Consider the following 19,337-nt stretch of genomic DNA (forward strand, 5'->3'; position numbering starts at 1 on the left):
TTCTCTCAAAAATACTTTCTTCCTTATTGCATACATAAGATTAACAGAACTCAGTCCAAAGCCATTAGTAGAGAAAAAAAAATTAAGAAAAACAAGTTGCAATGTAAAAATGTTTTGATTAGCAAGTTAAACACATACTCCAAACAACAATCTCACCTGAGAGGAGATTCATTCAGGCTTCTGGGCTCTTTGATTCTCCAAAAGGCAAGGCCATTCTTTTCTTCCTTGACTTAAAAAAAAATAGTTATTTGGTCATTAATTAAGTAATTTGATTGAGATTATGAAGAAGACCTAGTCACACATACTGATTGAATGACTGTTCATAAATCCTCACAAAAATTGTAAGTCCAAAATTGTAAGCTGGGTAGCATGGTGGAGCAAAAAGAACTTTGGCTTGACATGAACATGTCCTCAGACAAGCACAGTGGCTCACACCTGTAATACCAACATTTTAGGAGGCTGAAGTGGGAGGATCACTTGAGCTCACATGAGTTCAAGACCAGCCAGGGCAACATAGTGAGATGTCATCTCTACAAAAAATAGAAAATATTAACTGAGTGTGGTAGTGTGCACCCGGATGGAGGATCGCTTGAGCCTAGGTGGTTGAGGATGCCGTGAGCTATGATCACACCACTGCACTCTAGCCTGGGTAACAGAGAAGACCCTGTCTCAAAAATAAAAAACAAAAATAAAATGTAAAAGGTAGGGCCTTTTTGGAAGTGATTAAGTCACTAGGTTTCTGCCCTCATAAACAGGATTAGTACCCTTATAAAAGGTTGACGGGAGTGCCCTAGTCCCACTGCCCCTCCCATCATGTGAGGACAAAGGATTTCTTCCTTCTGCCATGTGAGGATGCAGCAAGAAGTTTCCATCTCTGAAGCAGAGGGCAGCCCTCACCAGACACTGAGTCTGCTGGTGACTAGATCTTGGACTTCCAGCCTCCAGAACTGTGAGAAATAAATTTCTGTTGTTTACAAATTGCCTAGTCTAAGGTATTTTGTTATAGCAGCAGGTGCAGGATAAGACAGTGGTCTGCTGTTATTCTGTCTTTCCAACCTCTCCCTTTTTTGAAGAATTGCTCTCTTCCTATAGTTACCATGAGGGTCCACATCCTTAAATTAAAAAAAATAAAAAGACTTTGCTCCTTCCGTGAAACAAATGATGCTTAAGTTTCAGTGCCCCTGGCGGGGTGCAGTGGCTCACACTTGTAATTACAGCATTTTGGGAGGCTGAGGCAGATGGATCACTGGAGTTCGAGACCAGCCTGGCCAACATGGTGAAACCCAGTTTCTACTAAAAACACAAAAATAGCCAGGCGTGGTAGCGTGCGCCTGTAGTCCCAGCTACTCGGGAGGCTGAGACAGGAGAATCGCTGGAACCTGGGAGGCGGAGGTTGCAGTGACCCAAGATTGCACCACTGCACTTCAGCCTGGACAAAAGAGTGAGACTCTATCTCAAAAAAAAAAAAAAGTTTCAGTGCCCCTCAGTGCATGAGTTCCTTCCAAAGTCTTAGGAGAGACCCTAAAACTGTGTTAACATGGCCAAATGTTTTTATAAGAATTGCAAAGAGAATAATCCACCTCTTCAACCACAACAATTTACGACCACAGGCTCTTCTTCCCACTTTGATTTTTCTTCCATCTCACTTCCTCTCTTGAGAGTGGCTGTAGGCACTTTGTGTTTGTAATTTCTTCTGTCCTGATTTCTTTGGAATGCTGTGGGCATTGTATTTGTACAATGTAAAACAGACATCTTAGTTATTTCAAGGGGGGCGCTCTCCAAATTGTGTGAGTTTCAGTCCCCATAAAACCTAGATCCACTCCTGCCCTAGCCATAGCTGCTGGGTCTAGAGGTGGACTGCTGACCCAGTCTGGGCCAATCAATGTCTTGCCCCGGATTTGTGACATTTGTTCTTGAGAGACAGGTCTAGAAGTCTTTGGAGCTGGCTGGATCCTAGGAGGAGGTCCTGGCCAGGCTGCTCAGGCCCTGGAACAGGCACCTGGGTTCCTGGTCTTCCACTATTTGGCTCTTTTGTTTCCCTTTTGATTCCCTAGGAGACTCCAAAATCTCCCAACAAATTCCCCTTGACATCAAGATAGGCAGAATCAGTTTTTTCTATTTGGAATTTAAGAAACTTTAAGACCCCAATCAACACAATCACTTGTAAAAGTTGGCATTTCACAAATAATGGTACTAAAGGTGATGCAAATAATGCCTTTGTACATTGCTGGAATTAAATGGAAGCACTTATGACTCATCAATCAGACAGGTTTGAGCCCATCTCCTGCTTCAGATCACAAATTACAGAATGTCTAGGAGGTAAACCATTTGGTCCTGGTGATACAGCAATACCAACCCAGGGAGCAAGCAGCTTGGAGGAGAGCAGGAAATCTAGAGCACATCACTGCTGGCATGCTGGAAAGGAGGACGAGATCACCGAGGCTTATCTGTTAGGATGTTAGTGTTACCTGCACAATCATCCTGTAACAGTCTTAAGTTGTCTCTTAAACCTCATTCCATCCAATTCACTAACCAAACTTGAATTCTCTCTTTTTTGTGCATGGTCATTAAAAAGTTCAGAAAAAACAACTTTAGTCTTCACGTCCCTGCCTCTTTCTATGTTGGCTTTATTTTATTTATTTATTTATTTTTATTTGTTTGTTTGCTGAGACAAAAGTCTCACTCTGTTGCCCAGGCTGGAGTGCAGTGACACAATCTCGGTTCACTGCGGCCTCCACCTCCCGGGCTCAAGCAATCCTCCCACCTCAGCCTCCTGAATAGCTGGGATTACAGACGCCCACCACCATGCCCGGCTAATTTTTGCATTTTTAGTAGAGACGGGGTTTCACCACTTTGGCCAGGCTGGTCTCAAACTCCTGACCTCAAGTGATCCGCCCGGCTTGGCCTCCTAACGTGCTGGGATTCCAGGTGTGAGCCACTGTGCCCGGCCTATGTTAGCTTTAAATTTCACTTTGTAACAATGGTCTGGAGAATTAAGATCATCTGTGCTCTCCACTCAGAAATAAAGTATAGTTCAATCTGTTTCTGTACTTGGTGGAAAGTCTGGTCTCCCGGACACCAAGGACCAGAGTCTGGCAGGTGTAAGGCAATAATGACAAGAGAGCCTGAGTGCAGGGTCATCTGCTGCTGTGTTGTCTAGTGTGCATGTAGCAGTTGACACCCTTCTTCAGTGGCTTGGTTATTAATTCCTTCAGTCATTTAGCATGATGCATATCTTATGGAATGCTTGGTAGTACGGGCCAGCTGAGGACCATTTTTTAGAAGGGACACTACAAGAATAAGACATCTGCTTTCTCTGTTGCAAGAGGTTCAATTACATTCATAAAGTCCCATTCCTGTGGGGAAGATCGTCAAGCTTTCATATGTAAAAACTATCCATGAAACCTGAGCGACTCGTCAGTTTCTTGTGCTTTTACTTTTGCCCCACATCACTGGTTTTAGAAAATCTCTAGGTTTTATATTTATTTTTTAAAATTACACACACATACATACAGTTGTCCCTCAGTATCCATGGAAAATTGGTTCTAGGATCTCCCCTGGAAACCAAAATCTGAGTATGCTCAAGTGCCTGATAGAAAATGGTATAGTATTTTCATACAACCTATGCATACCCTCCCATATACTTTCAATAATCTCTAGATTATTTATAATACTAACTACAACAAAAAATGTCATGTACATAGTTCTACTGTATTGTTTAGGGAATAATGACAAGAAAAAGGTCTGTACATGTACAGCACAGATTCAATTCTTTTTTAGTATGATTTCTGTCCTCTGTTGGCTAAATCTATGAATGTGGAACTCACGAATATGGAGAGCAAATATTCACCGCAGCTCTAGAATAATAGAAAAGACATTTTATAAAGGCTTTTATGGTATTACTAAACTTTGGTTCGGTTTAGATTTTGTTAAACTATGTTTCAATCTGGTTGGGGATTTGTCTATTTAATTTTATGCCAATATTTCAAAACATACCACTAAAGCCTGTAAGGTCTTTTCTGTTTTTCTAGAGCTGCAGTGAATATTTGAAAACACTAGTTACCTGTGTCTATTTAAATGTAAACTTAAATTCAGTTATTCAGCAGCACTAGCCACATTTGAAAAGCCCAGTGGCCACAGGTGGCCAATAGCTACTGTATTAGACATGATTAGACAAGATATGGAACATCTCCATCATTGCCAAAAGGTAATGCTGTTTTAGAATGTACCTGAAACTGAAACTAAGTGGTTAATAAACCAATCAATTCAAGAGCTTTTGTGGCCAGGTGTAGTGGCTCATGCCTATAATCCCAGCACTTTGGGAGGCCAAGGCGGGTGGATCACCTGAGGTCAGGAGTTCGAGACCAGCCTGGCCAAATAGAGAAACCCCGTCTCTATTAAAACTACAAAAATTAGCCAGGTATGGTGGCAGGTGTTGGTAATCCCAGCTACTCAGGAGGCTGAGGCAGGGAGAACTGCTCGAACCTGGGAGGCAGAGGTTGCAGTGAGACGAGATTGCGCCACTGCACTCCAGCCTGGGTGACAGAGTGAGACTTCATCTCAAAAAAAAAAAAAAAAAAGAGCTTTTGCTACTAATACAGTTCAATCCTGTCACTCTGTTCCCATCTGCATTGTTCATTTAGAGTTTAATAACCATCCTCTTTCATCTAAATGTAAAAAGTACAATTCAGGTATGGCATGTTGGCTCACACCTGTAATCCAAGCACTTCACGAGGCTGAGGCAGGAGGATTGCTTGAGGCTTGAAGTTTGAGATCAGCCTTGGCAATTCAAAGTGCTAATTGTGGCCCATATAAGAACATATGTATACTACAAAGAAAAGCATCTTTTCCTCTATATATTCAGAAAAGTGGGGTCTAATTAGGAATCCTGTTACAAATGTGATAATTTAAACTAAGTATTTTTACTAGAAGTGGTTTCCAACGTTGAGCTTGCTTTGTTCAGATGACGGAGTTGATTGGACCATGGGCACCTGTATCACATGACAAAAATATCCCCTAGGCTTTTTTACCCAAGAGGTTTGGAGTTAGTCCTAATAATTACCTTTATTTAAGTGCTCAGTAGTTATCGGGTGCCGCTGCTCTAGGCATGACATCATCATTAGTAACATATTAAAGAGTCTAGCAATGACTATTGTCAAATAGATGGTCGGGTAGGTTTGGGCCTGTCTCTTGCTTTAGGACACATATTGCAGAATGTCTCTGAGGTGAACCACTGGGGCCCTATATACATAGCAATACCTGACTCAGGGAACAAGCAGCTGGAAGAACAGAAAACACACAGCATCACTGTTGACATAATGGAAAAGGGGAGTGTTTTCTATCTTGTAATGTAGCTGGGGCTCCTTGTGACAGTGGTAGTCTTGTGTTGTCAAAAGCCCCCACACCCAAGTGTCAGATGGTACTTTTGGGAATGAAAGTAGAGAACAGGTGGGGGCAAGTGTTATTCTATGAATAGCCCTGCACATCAGCACAGGACAAATTCTTCACTAATTTTAACATCACTTGCAAATTTTCTAGGAATTTATTTTTTATTTATTTATTTTTTTTTTTTTTGAGATGGAGTCTCGCTCTGTCGCCCAGGCTGGAGTGCAGTGGCGCGATCTCCACTCACTGCAAGCTCCTCCTACCGGGTTCACACCATTCTCCTGCCTCAGCCTCCCATATAGCTGGGACTACAGGTGCCCGCCACCGCGCCTGGCTAATTTTTGTATTTTTAGTAGAGATGGGGTTTCACTGTGTTAGCCAGGATGGTCTCGATCTCCTGACCTCATGATCCACCCGTCTCGGACTCCCAAAGTGCTGGGATTACAGGCGTGAGCCACCACGCCTGGCATTTTCTAGGAATTTAAATGTCATCAAACTTCAATCTGTTTTACTACATTATTTTTCTATGTGTTTTTATTTTCCTATACATGTTGAAGGGAAAAAAAAGCCAAGAATAATTATGCTTGTGGACAAGGATAAATATGCATTTAAGGCAACCAACACCAGTTAGATGCCCTAATTAGTGTGACAGGAGACCTGATGAACAACCAGGGATTTGATAAACCTGCTAATAACAAATTCTACAGTTTCCATGCCACAGTGTGTCAGCATGGAAAGGTGCTCATCCATGAAAGTGTAAAAACACCACACAGTTTTCTCACACATCGTAGCTCTGAGTCTGACTTAGAATAAAGTCTAGTGGACAATGAATGGGCTGAATGGGCTGGTCTAGCTACACAAGCTGGATGCCAGAAGTAGAAGGGCCTATCCAGCTCCTCGGACCTTCATCCTTCCTTCTTCTTCTATGCTAAAGATTCAATCTTAAGGGCTGACTTCATTAAGTCAGCGCCACCCCCCCCAGCTGTGTACCCTGCCCTGCCCACCTTATTTCATGTAATACAACAACTCTGTGAAGCTAGTAATGGAGATGACGAATCTGAGACTCACAAAGTTTAAGTGACCTGCTGAAGGTCACACATCCAGGAAATATGAGAAACAGAATTCAAACCTGGGCTTAGTGAAATGCAAAGTCCATGTTCTTCTTCTATGCTTTTCATCAACTCCCAATTACAGGGACAGATACCTTAAAAAGGCTAATATATCAATATATCTATATAGATGTAGATATACAGATATATCTGAGCTATTTTTACTCACTTCGGACACCAAGTGTGCGATTTTTTTTTTCTTTCACCCAAAGCCAATTCTCTAATTCTCTACATACCAACGGGGAGTACTACAATTCAACTCCATTCTGCCATTCACTACTTGGCAGTAGCACAGACCCCACAGGTTAAGGGCTCAGTCCCACAAGACTGCCGTAACTTCAGAGGCCAATTGCAACTCCCAGGTTTCCACCTGTATTTCTGACCAACCAGCTATAAATCAGGGCTCCCCATGAAGTGAACCAGAACATGCCACCCAAAATATGCCACTTTGGCATATTGGTTATTTTGACCTGAAGGTGCTTGAGAGACAGCAGATGTAGGGAGGGCTCTCTGATCTATACCTTTCTACCTTAAAACAGGACATAGACCAGGCACAGTGGCTCATGCCTGTAATCCCAGCACTTTGGGAGGCTGAGGCAGGCAGATGATTTGAGGCCAGCAGTTTGAGAACAGCCTGGTCAACATGGCAAAAACCCGACTCTACTAAAAATACAAAAATTAGCCACGTGTGGTAGTGCGTGCCTGTAATCCCAGTTGCTCAGGAGGCTGAGGCACAAGAATCATTTGAACCTGAGGAGTGGAGGTTGCAGTGAGCTGAGATCACACCACTGTGCTCCATCCAGCCTGGGTGACAGAGCAAAATTCTGTAAAAAAAAGAAAAAAAAAAAAAAACACCAGGACATAAATTTCCCATGAGAAATGCAACCTCTTTATACCAGGAAGAGGAGAACATTCTTTTTTTTTTTTTTTTACTTTCGGATGAACTGGAGGTGAGTCCTGATCATATTACCTGAAGCTTTCCACCACTGTGACCAATTAGGCAAGGCACTGGTGACAGAGGGGCATCACTGATAAATACAGAGCAATACTGGGGCAGTAAAGGGGAAGCTACAGAGACATTTGTGTTTCTTCAAATATCAGAAGCTTCCACATCACAGCAGGAGAGCTGAGGACGAGCTCCACCTCCCAAAGGCCTAGTCCAAAAACTTCCCATTGGCATTGGCCCTAAACAAGCCCCCCTGACTTCTGGCATCATCTGCTGGACTATGAGATCCAGCCGGCTTTACAGGGTATTGGAAACCTTTATTTTACGATCCCCATTATATATCTCAACTGCACCAGCTCTGTCCTCCAGCAGGCAGGACTCTTGGTCAATTTGGACATCAACATCATTTTTGGTGGCAATTTTGTACATAGGGATTACCTTTTGCATTGTAGCCTTTACCAGAGGGAAATCTTGTTTCCTGCAACAATGAATCATTCAGGGCTCCAGCAACTGGTACAAACCTGTGATAAGGTCATCTCGCTCTGAGGACTTTGAGTCTTGCTTGATTCATCAAATTGGACATCTGAATTTTCTTCTTCTGCTCAATCTGTTTCTCTTTCTTCTCATAATATTCCATAATCTTTAGTCTTTGGGCTTGCACAAGCCAATCTTTGTCTATGTTGAACTCTTCTTCTACCTTTGCATCTACTTCTTCTGCCTTCTCATTGGCTTCTTGTTCAACAAAAGCCATCATATGCTTTATCTGCTTTTGCACATCAGCATTGCTGAGAGCCATGGTGAGAGCAATGCTAGCCCAGTGAGCAACAGGCTTGAGTTTAGGTTTGAAGGGTGAGGTGGGAGGAATGGGCAGAGGAAACCCCTGCACAGATCTTGGTTTCCTTTACTTTTTGAGAACATTCTTATCAACAGAAGTGAGGCATGGACACTGAGATGAATCTGTACAAACACTAAAATAAGTCTTCCATTAATTTTCACCATATATTTCCTAGTCATTTTCCCACAGTTCACTGTGCATAGCCCAAGACCCTTTGCCTTGTCTTGTCACAGCTCTACAATTTATCATTCTTTGTTGACATGGTATGTAAGCGCTCAGGTCTGTCAGCTTCTTTGGGTCTTCATTTCTCTTATATGAAGGTTCCCCTGCCATGTAAAATTGTTAATGTCAAATAAAATGTGTATCCTTATCTCCTGTTAACCTGCCTTGTCTCAGTTTAATCCTTAGGCACAGCCACAAAACCTAAGAAGGTGGAGGAAAAGTCTTTCCTCCCTTTACCACAAGCACCTCCTTGGGTTTAATAATTTGCAAGAACAGCTCACAGAACTCAGGAAAGTGTTTCATTTACCATTACCAGTTTATTATAAAGGATTATCTTCAGGAATAGCCAAATGGAAGAGATGCATTGAGCAGGGCATCAGGGGAGGGCTGCAAAGCCTCCATGCCCTCTCCTGGTGTACCACTATCCCAAGAACTTAATGTGGTCACCAACTTGGGAGCCCTCCAAACCCCGTCAGTTAAGGATTTTTTTAGTTTTTGTTTGTTTGTTTGTTTGTTTTTCAGACAGGGTCTTCCTCTGTCACCCAGGCTGGAGTGCAGTGGTGCAATCATGGCTCGGTATAGCCTCAACCTCCCAGGCTCAAGTGATTCTCCCACCTCAGCCTCCTGAGTAGCTGGGACTACAGGTGTGCACCACCACACCCAGCTAATTTTTGTATTTTTTGAAGAGACAGGGTTTGGCCATGTTTCCCAGGCTGGTCTCAAACTCCTGCCTTAAGTGATTGTCCCCACTTAGCCTCTCAAAGTGCTGGAATTACAAGTGTGAGCCACCACGCTTGTATTAGTCAGTGTTCTCTAGAGGGACAGAATTAATGGAATAAATATAGAGAGCCCAATGTGTCCAGGTGGATATGAAAACTTCCAGTTCTACATATATGATAACTTCCATATATATATGGGAGTTTATTAAGTATTAACTCACACGGTCACAAGGTCCCACAATAGGCTGTCTACCAGCTGAAGAGCAAGGAGAGCCAGTCCGAGTTCCAAAACTGAAGAACTTGGAGTCTAATGTTTGAGAGCAGGAAGCGTCCAGCATGGGAGAAAGATGTAGGCTGGGAGGCTAGGCCAGTCTCTGTTTTCACATTTTTCTGCCTGCTTATATTCTAGCTACGCTGGCAGATGATTAGATTGTGCCTACCCGGAATAAGGCGGGTCTGCCTTTCCCAGCCCACTGACTCAAATGTTAATTTCCTCTGGCAACACCCTCACAGAGACACCCAGGATCAATACTTTCTATCCTTCAATCGAATGAAGTTGACACTCAGTATTAACCATCACAAGTCCACCCCTTGTCAACCTGAACCCATACACATCTCCTGAGATCATACAAATCTTCAAATAAGGACAATAATAAGATCATAATTATGCCTAGCATAATACAACTATCCTTTGCACAACCGGAAATGCAACAATCCCCAACCCAAATACTATTTCATAAAGTTAACAATACCTAAATGCTGATGAGAAGTAAATAAATCTTATGTCACATGCTAAAGGAAAAAGGAAATAAAACGAAGATATTTTCTTAGTACAAGTATATACATGCACAAATATGTTTTTAATGAAAGAAGGAGGAAATACTCATGACAACTACAGTCCTCGTTTCTGCAGCTGGTCATGTTGTCATAGCTGGTATTGATGACTGCTTTCTTCTACTACCCATTCTGTATATTTTTGCCTTCAGCAAGCACCTCAGCAGGTCATGGTTTTTTTCTCCTGGTGGAGTGACCCAAACCTTCATTCATGAAGGGTCTGGGTCATTTGTAGTCCTGCCTGAATTGGGCTGTTGTAGTTTCTCACTGACTTTAATCAAAGGGCATGGTAACACTAAGAGACGCCCTAATGGATCGCCTGTATTCCATGCATACTCTTCCTTAACTCCATTGTGGAGTAGTAGACTGATTTCAGTAGTAGACCTAGACTTGATAGTCTAGGTCAATCACCCCAGCCAACACTGTAACTGCCTTCTTGGCCTGTTGACTTAAAGGTAGGAGGAGCCCATGGACAGGAATGGAGAAAAATGCATTTGCCAAATCAATGGCTGCATACCAGGTACCAGGAGGTGTGTTAATTTGCTCAAGCAATGAAAACACATCTGGTACAGCAGCTGCACTTGGAGTCACCACTTGGTTAAGCTTACGATAATCCACTGTCATTCTGCAGGATCCATCTGTCTTCTCCACAGGCCAAATGGGAGACAGCTGAACAAGGATGTGGTGGGAATCACCACCCCTGCGTCTTTCGAGTCCTTTATGGTAGCACTAATCTCCATGATCCCTCCAGGGATGCAATATTGTTTTTGATTTACTATTCTTCTAGGAAGAGGCAGCTCTAATGGCTTCCATTTGGCCTTTCCCACCATAATAGCCCTCATTCTACCAGCCAATGTGGGGGTTCTGCCAGCTGCTCAGTATGTCTATGCCAATTATGCATTCTGGCACTGGGGAAATGACCACAGGATGAGTCCGGGGACCCACTGGACCCACTGTAACTTGAACCTGAGCTAAAACTCCATTAATTACCTGACCTCCATAAGCCCCTACTTTAACTGGAGGACCACAATGATGTTTTGGGTCCCCTGGAATCAATGTCAGCGCAGCCAGTGTCCAGTAGTCCCCTAAATGTCTGATCATTTCCCTTTCCCAAATGCACAGTTACCCTGCTAAAAGGCTACACAGTTACCCTGCTAAAAGGTCTCCTGGGGGAATGATGGGAGAAAGATTCACTGCATAAATTGTTCATAATGTAGTGAGGTCCTTCCTTAAGGGGACATGGCCTCCCCGTCATTCAAGGGGTTCTGGGTCTGTAAACTGACTCAAATCTGGAAATCGATTGAGGGGCCGTGATTCTCTGTTTTCATAATTCAAATTAGTCTTTTTTCCATTTGACCTAGAAGTTTTCTGCTTATATAAATTAAGTAAGAATGCAGTAGGCTTCCTATCAATTCATTTTCTAAGAACACTGTGATTAATTAGCCAATACCACAGCTCTATGTGAGTCAGACTATTCTGATTGCTGCTTTGCCTCTGCTGTCCATTACGGTAGCTATGTCCGCCTTGCCTTTGACAGCTGAGTGCTGCCACTTGGCCACTGCCACCTCGGAATCCAATTATTCCCATTGTATTTAAATTTTGTAGTAGAGTGACTGCAGTTCCCACCGTTAGATCTGACATACAGAGAAGAGCAATTACAGGGCTCTTCAAAGATGCGGGTGCTGCCCTCACAAATCTATTTTGCAAGGCATTAGTCAAGGATATATCTTCGGGACCCTCCCAGCTGGGATGAGTAGGTCTAAAATGACTAATCCACTCCATCATCCCAATCTCCCTAAGCCTTTGGATCCCTTCTCCTACATTAAATCAAGGGAGATCAGGCATTTCCAACTCACTCACAGTGGGCCATCTTTTAAACCATATTTCAGCAAACCAAGCAAATAAACTATTAGAACCTTTTTTAACTCCCCAAGCTGTAACATTAAATGCAGAGTCCCTACTTAGTGGGCCCAAATCAATAAACTCAGCCTGATCCAATTCTATGTTCCTTCCACCATTACCCCACACCCTTAATATTCATTCCCATGTCTGTTGTCCAGATTTTTGTTTAAATAAATTAGAAAATTCATGAGGCTCTTTTCGAATGTAGCACACCTCCTCATGGGTCATACTCTCAACCTCATCTCATTAGCATGTGTTCTATTGTTGAAAGGAGCTTGTTATGAATAACAAACAATGTTCTTATCACTCAGGAAATTCTAAATTCTAAATATTTCAGAAGCTCTGTGTGAGGAACTAGGCACAAGGACCAAATACATATTCTTTATTGTTTCACCATATATGTATATGTATGTAAAATAAAGGCCTGGCATGGTGGCTCATACTTGTAATCTCAGAACTTTGGGAGGCCAAGATGGGAGAAATGCTTGAGCATAGGAGTTTGAGACCAGCCTGGGCAACAAAGCAAGACACTATCTCTACAAAAAATAAAAGTAAAAAAAATTAGCCAGCTGTGATGGCCTGTGCTCGCAGTCCTAGCTATTCAGAAGGCTGAGGTGGGAGAATCACTTGAGATAGGGGAAGTCAAGTCTTCAGTGAGCTGTAATTGTGCCACTGCACTCCAGGCTAGATGACAGAGTGAGATCCTGTCTCTAAAAATATAAAGCTCGGCTATAAGTAATCCCAGCACTCTGGGAGGCAGAGGCGGGTGGATTGCTTGAGCCCAGGAGTCTGAGACCAGTTGGGAAACATGGTGAAACCTTGTCTCTACAAAAAAAACTAGCCAGGTATGGTGGCACACACCTGTAGTCCCAGCTACTTGGGGGGCTGGGGCACGAGGACTGCTTGAGCCCGGGAGGTTGAGGCTGCAGTGAGCTGAGATCGCACCACTGCACGCCAGCTGGGGTGACAGAGCAAGACCATGTCTCAAAACAAACAAACAAAAATAAAATAGACCATGAAAATAAACAGTGTATTACTGAGCTATACATAATATTCTACTTTTATTCATTTGTCCTTGGATTTGTAAAAGTCTTCACACAAAAAGCTTAGAAAGAGCCCAAAATGTGAAACATGAAGGCGGGGCAGTACCAGCAGAGCCAGGTGAGTACCAACATCCCTGAATCTTCATCCTCCCATTCTCTTCTAGATCTCCTTGGGCACAGTAGAGAAATCACTTACATCAGATGCTGAGCTCTCTATGAACATGATCTAAAGGTGACTGTTCATCTTTTCATCCAGGTGTGTATCCCAGGTCTTGGGTGGTGAAAAAGATTATCTCCTTAACCAAACTCTGCTCAGACTCCCCTGAATTTCTCAAGTAGTCCTTGAGTTTTGGACTTCCATGTTCTTCTCTGTATTGTCCAATTTCAGCAAGAATCCTGATAAGTTGGTTTAGCCAGAATCCCCCATCCTTCATGTATCATCATTCTTTACATCTGATCAGCTTCCTCATCCTCCACCATCCCCCAGGTGATGTCTAATTACCCTGGCCTGTCTTCAGCAAGAATCCTGTTAGGTCCCTTTAGCCAGAATTCCATGTCACTCTTGATGTTTCCTTTTAGTAATTTTCTACCCACTGACCCCACCCTTTGGCTATAAAATTCCTTTTTTTTTTTTAAGCATCTACATGTAAGCCAAAAACAAAATTATTTAGCCTCAGCCATCTGAATGGACCCCTACTGTTGGCCAAGGGCATTCCAGAGTTAACCTGAAATACTAGGTCACGCCATGCTAGGAAGTAGGGGTCAGACATGACTTATTATACTTCTTTCACTTTTGGAATTCAGGAAAAGCCAACAAGCATTAGCATCAATGTAGACCTTAAGTCTGGTAAGAAACATTTACAGTCTATTCTCTCTGAAGCCTGCTACTTGAAAGCTTCATCTGCATGATAAAACCTTGGTCTATAAAACCCCTTATTATAATCCAGACATACGTTCCTTTCTATGGATAGTAACTCTTTCAGTGAATTGCCAATCAGAAAATGTTTAAGTCAACCTACTACCAGGAAGCCTGCTTCACCCCATTCCCACCCTTCCAGATTGAACCACTGTAAATATTGCATGTATTGACTGCTGTATTAGATCTCCCTAAACTGTATAAAATCAACCCGCACCCTGATCACCCTAGGCACATGTCATCAGGTCCTTCTGAAGCTGTGTCATGAGCACATTCTTAACCTTGGCAAAATAAACTTTCATTAAAATCTGTGGATGTTAATAAGACTATTAAAATTAAATAAGAACTAACCAAATGGGGTCCAGATTCTAACATTCTTTTTTGTTTTCAATAGGAAGATGGCTGTCATCTCTTTATTAACGTGTTAGCAAAGCTTGGTTAATAGGCACTTTCCTCCCAGGTCATAAATGTAAGTATTTGCTTAAGAGCACAAACCATGAATCTTCCTGGAATGTGGACAAGTATTTTGCAGTCATGAGCTATGATATTCTCTTAGATTTCTGACCCATTTCTCCTAAGATGCTGCAGGCTACAGTCTGCCTTTTTTTTCATATATATATATATCTGAGTCTGGTGGTGGCTCATGTCTATAATCCCAGGACTTTGGGAGGCCAAGGCAGAAGGATTGCTTGAGGCCAGGAGTTTGAGACCAGCCCGGGCAACATAGTGAGTCCCCGTCTCTACAAAAAATTTAAAACTTAGGCAGATGTGGTGGTGCACACCTGTAGTCTCAGCTGCTTGCGGGGACTGAGGTGGGAGGATCACCTGAGTCTGGGAGGACCAGGCTGCATGAGCTAAGATTGCACCACTGTACTCCAGCCTGGGCAACAAATTAAGGCGCTGTCTGAAAAAGAAAATATCTATATCTATACCTATATCTATATCTATCTATCTAGTTACTTTTTTTGTTTGTTTGTTTGAGATGGAGTCTCACTCTGTCTTGCCCAGGCTGGAGTGCAGTAGCATGATCTCAGTTCACTGCAGCCTCCACCCACTGGGTTCAAGTGATTCTCCTGCCTCAGCCTCCCAAGGAGCTGGAACTACAGGTGTATGCCACCACACCCAACTAATTTTTTTGTATTTTTAGTAGAGATGGGGTTTTACCATATTGGCGAGGCTGGTCTTGAACTCCTAACCTCAAGTGGTCTGCCCACCTCAGCCTCCCAAAGTGCTGGGATTACAGGCGTGAGCCACCATGTCCAGCCTAGTAACTTTTTTTTTTGAGACAGAGTCTTGCTCTGTTGCCCAGGCTGGAGCACAATGGCATGATCTTGGCTCACTGCAACCTACACCTCCTGAGTTCAAGCAATTCTCCTGCCTCAGTCTCCTGAGTAGCTGGGATTACAGGTGCATGCCACCACACCTGGCTAATTTTTATATTTTTAGTAGAGATGAGGTTTCACCATATTGGTCAGGCTGGTCTCGAACTCCTAACTTCATGATCCACCCTCCTTAGCTTCCCAAAGTTCTGGGATTACAGGCGTGAGCCACTGTACCCGGCCTGACTTCCCTGTTTTTTTAAAGACAGGGTCTCACTCTGTCCCCCAGACTGTATCTTCTTCTACCTGTCTGTCTAGTTATACATGTGTTGTGTGTGTGATGTCTATAAAAAGAGATCTAATTAATTGACTTAAGGAAGGATAAGCACTTGGATCAAATACGTTTTAAAGGGAAGACGAAAGCTGTGGTACCTTTTAGTTCACATAACTTTAATCTTTGAGAAATAAAAACAGTCTTAAAGATTATTGGTAAAATGCAGAAGTCATCAAAATGTAAATTTTTGCCTAGGGTTAAAGGATTGTTTTGAATCAGATAAGATAAACCTAAAGGTTTAAACAAGTTGTGGAATTATTGTAAGAATTAATCTTGCAAAAGAAATTCTGTGTGTGAACAGACTGACTAAATTCGAAAGGGTATTACATGGACTGGGCATGGTGGCTCATGCCTGTAATCCCAGTACTTTGGGAGGCCAAGGCAAGCAGATCACCTGAGGACAGGAGTTCTAGATCAGCCTGGTCAACATGGCAAAAGCCCATCTCTACTAAAAATAAAATATGAGCCAGGTGTGGTGGTACATGCCCGTAATCCAAGCTACTCAGGAGTCTGAAGCAGGAGAATTGCTTGAACCCGGGAGGCGGAAGTTGCAGTGAGCTGAGATCGTGCTGTTGCACTCCAACCTAGGCAACAGAGCAAGACTCCATATCCAAAAAAAAGGGAGGGGGGGTAATATGGTTTTTCTGCAAATTGAGAATTAAAATAAAAGCACAACAAGGTACTCTTAAGGCACTAATCTGCTCTTCAGCAAAATTCGTAAAGGGTTATAAAAGGTTTTTGCTTTTTTAAAAATTTCCAAGTCATCATTTTGGCAAAACAAATAAGGTAATCTGGTATTCTCTTTCATAACATCAAGTGCTTTAAGCCTCTAATATATTTAACAGTCTTCTCCAAATCAAACTTCAGTTTCAAAATTGTCCTTCTTGATGGCTAGTTTTTGGATGCTACAGACGGCCCCTGGGGCATACAGAAGAGAGGTAAACAGGATTACCTGATATGTTTAGGTACATGGGATTGCCAAAATGATGTTTAATCTTCCTCGGGTTATATTTTAGGGAATAATATTAATATATGTTCCAAAATTTATGGGATTTCTAAAATTCTAAGGTCTGACTATAGGCTAGCAATAACAATTAAGGTTGTTATGTTAAGTTTTTTGTCTTGTCTTGATCCTCTTCAAAGGATGGTTTATAATCAGCTATAGAACTTTGACAGGTGCTTTCAAATGCAGGTTTCTGATAACTTTTGAGATTGTGACATTGGAATAAAAGAAAAATGTAAGGACTCATGAAGAGCTGAATTGTTCACAAATATCAAGCAAAACAAGAATTAACTGAATGGACTGCACTAATAGAAAACTGAAGTAAGTTTTTTTTCTTTTTTGAGACAGAGCCTTGCTCTGCTGCCCAGGCTGGAGTGCAATGGTGTGATCTCAGCTCACTGCAACCTCTGCCTCCCAGGTTCAAATGATTCTCCTGCCGTCACAATCTATACATCTGACAAAGGACTACTATCCAGACTCTATTACAAACTCAAATGAATTAGCAAGAAAAAAAAAATCCTATCAAAGAGTGGGCTAAGGACATGAATAAACAATTCTCAAAAGAAGACATACAAATGGCCAACAAACATATGAAAAAAAGCTCAACATCACTAATGATCAGGGGAATGCAAAGCAAAACCACAATGCAATACCACTTTACTTCTGCAAGAATGACTATAATCAAAAAATCAAAAAACAATAGATGCTGGTGTGGATGCGGTGATCAGGGAACACTTTTACACTGCTGGTGGGAATGTAAACTAGTACAGCCACTATGGAAAACAGTGTGGAGATTCCTTAAAGAACTAAAAATAGAACTACCATTTGATCCAGCAATCCCACTACTGGGCATCTACCCAGTGTAATAAAAGTCTTTATACAAAAAAGATACTTGCACATGCATGTTTATAGTGGTACAATTCACAATTGCAAAATTGTGGAACCAACCCAAATGCCCATCAATCAATGAGTGAATAAAGAAACTGTGGCATATATATATATATGATGGAATACTACTCAGCCATAAAAAGGAGTGAATTAACGGCATTCACAGTGACCTGGATGAGACTGGAGACTATTATTCTAAGTGAAGTAACTCAGGAATGGAAAAGCAAACATTGTGCATTCTCACTGATTTGTGGTAGCTAACCTATGAGGACACAAAAGCATAAGAATGATACAATAGGCTGGGAACGGTTGCTCACGCCTGTAATCCTGACACTTTGGGAGGCCAAGGCAGGCATATCACAAGGTCAGGAGTTTGAGACCAGCCTGGCCAACATGGTGAAACCCTGTCTCTACTAAAAATACAAAAATTACCCAGGCATGGTGGTGGGTGCCTGTAATCTCAGCTACTCAGGAGGCTGAGGCAGGATAATTGCTTGAACCCAGGAGGTGGAGGTTGCAGTGAGCCAAGATTACGCCATTGCACTCCAGCCTGGGTAACAGAGCAGGACTCCATCTCAAAAAACAAACAAACAAACAAATGATGATATAATGGACTTTGGGAACTTGGGGGGAAAGGTAGGAGGGAGGTGAGGAATAAAAGACTACAAATAGGATGCAATGTATACTGCTTGGGTGATGGGTGCACCAAAATCTCACAAATTACCACTGAAGAACTTATGTAACCAAATATGACCAATAAAGAACTTACTCATGTAACCAAATATGATCTGCACCCCAATAACCTATGGAAAAAATAAAGAAAAATGAAATTCAAGTTTGAGTACATCATTGCATTGCATTAGTTTGATAGGGCTGCACTGCATTAGTTTGACAGGGTAACAACGTACCACAGAGTGGTTAAAAAAAAAAAAAAATCCATTTTCTTTGCAATAGGATGCAACTGGAGAAACTGGTTGTTTTACCAAGGCTTTGACTGGAAGGGTATGCTTCCCTTTAAGGAGTCAAGCTTGACTTGCAGAACTGATAAAAGCCTCTTGGGAAAACTGGCCTGATACGTTGTCTATACAGTCCCCACACCGGGTTGCTAATTTGTGGTGAGTAAAGAATGTCACTTTCTAACAGATCCAGGAACCCCATGCTCTTGGGACCTCAAGAGGAGAGGCAATAACTTTCAGGTATTTGAGGGTACTAGCCCCTGGCGGGGCTCAGCTTTAGAAAGTCTTATCTGAGATTCCTTGTGGAACAGAGTTTCATCAAAGCCAGTCTAAAAGGCCTATGTAAAAATAATTATCTTTGCTGCACTTTATGCAAATAATCAGGTCAAATGTAAGACTAAAGTCTATTTTGCAAACAACTCAGTCCTATCATGATTTGTTTTTAGCAAAAATGAGGACTGGGGAGAAAGAAATTATATTTCAAAACTTAAATATTTGTCATTAAATTCTAGACTTTTTAGATTAGCTGTTTTTAAGTTTTTGCCCACATTTTAGACTAACTCTGTTTATTCCTGTGAACCAATCAGCAATCTCTGTCTGTAGCTCATAAGGAACAAAAGGGGATGGGTAATGTAAAAATCTGGATCACTATTCAGGTTCTGAGAAACTATCCTACACATCCTGCCATTTGGGAAAATAAGACCAAGGGAGTTAACCAAAGCCAAGCCCCACGCACCCAGATCTTAGCAAGAATAAATATAGCCACCACTTACCTGGGCATGTCACAGACATCCTTTTCTCTCCCTTGTTAGAGGAGGACTCAATTCCACCTTAGCATTTGGCTTATCATAAGGAGTCTATGCAACCCCCTCCCCCGCAGACACATTTTTGTCCCAAACTCAATTCCAAGCTTTGGGTCAAAGCCC

At 42.2% G+C, this 19,337-nt stretch overlaps 2 protein-coding genes and 1 pseudogene across 3 annotated transcripts in view; all 3 read right to left on the reverse strand.

Moving 5' to 3' along the window:
• The window catches only part of PPM1H (protein phosphatase, Mg2+/Mn2+ dependent 1H), a 1,465,797-nt gene extending 1,459,435 nt beyond the window's left edge, over positions 1-6,362 (reverse strand). Inside the window, exon 1 of the mRNA XM_050748428.1 lies at positions 6,359-6,362. The gene's annotated coding sequence lies outside the window, so the exon portion shown is untranslated. The remainder of the gene's footprint in view (positions 1-6,358) is intronic.
• Positions 1-19,337, reverse strand: part of C11H12orf56 (chromosome 11 C12orf56 homolog) — a 116,416-nt gene that overhangs the window by 59,981 nt on the left and 37,098 nt on the right. For both annotated transcript variants that reach the window (XM_050748419.1, XM_050748420.1), the window contains exon 3: positions 157-229. In XM_050748419.1, coding sequence (XP_050604376.1) covers positions 157-229 — 73 coding nt within the window. The remainder of the gene's footprint in view (positions 1-156; positions 230-19,337) is intronic.
• LOC126930871 (V-type proton ATPase subunit E 1-like) lies at positions 7,585-8,846 on the reverse strand (annotated as a pseudogene).

Source organism: Macaca thibetana, chromosome 11, assembly GCF_024542745.1.
Source record: "Macaca thibetana thibetana isolate TM-01 chromosome 11, ASM2454274v1, whole genome shotgun sequence".
In the NCBI taxonomy this organism is placed as follows: Eukaryota; Metazoa; Chordata; class Mammalia; order Primates; family Cercopithecidae; genus Macaca; species Macaca thibetana.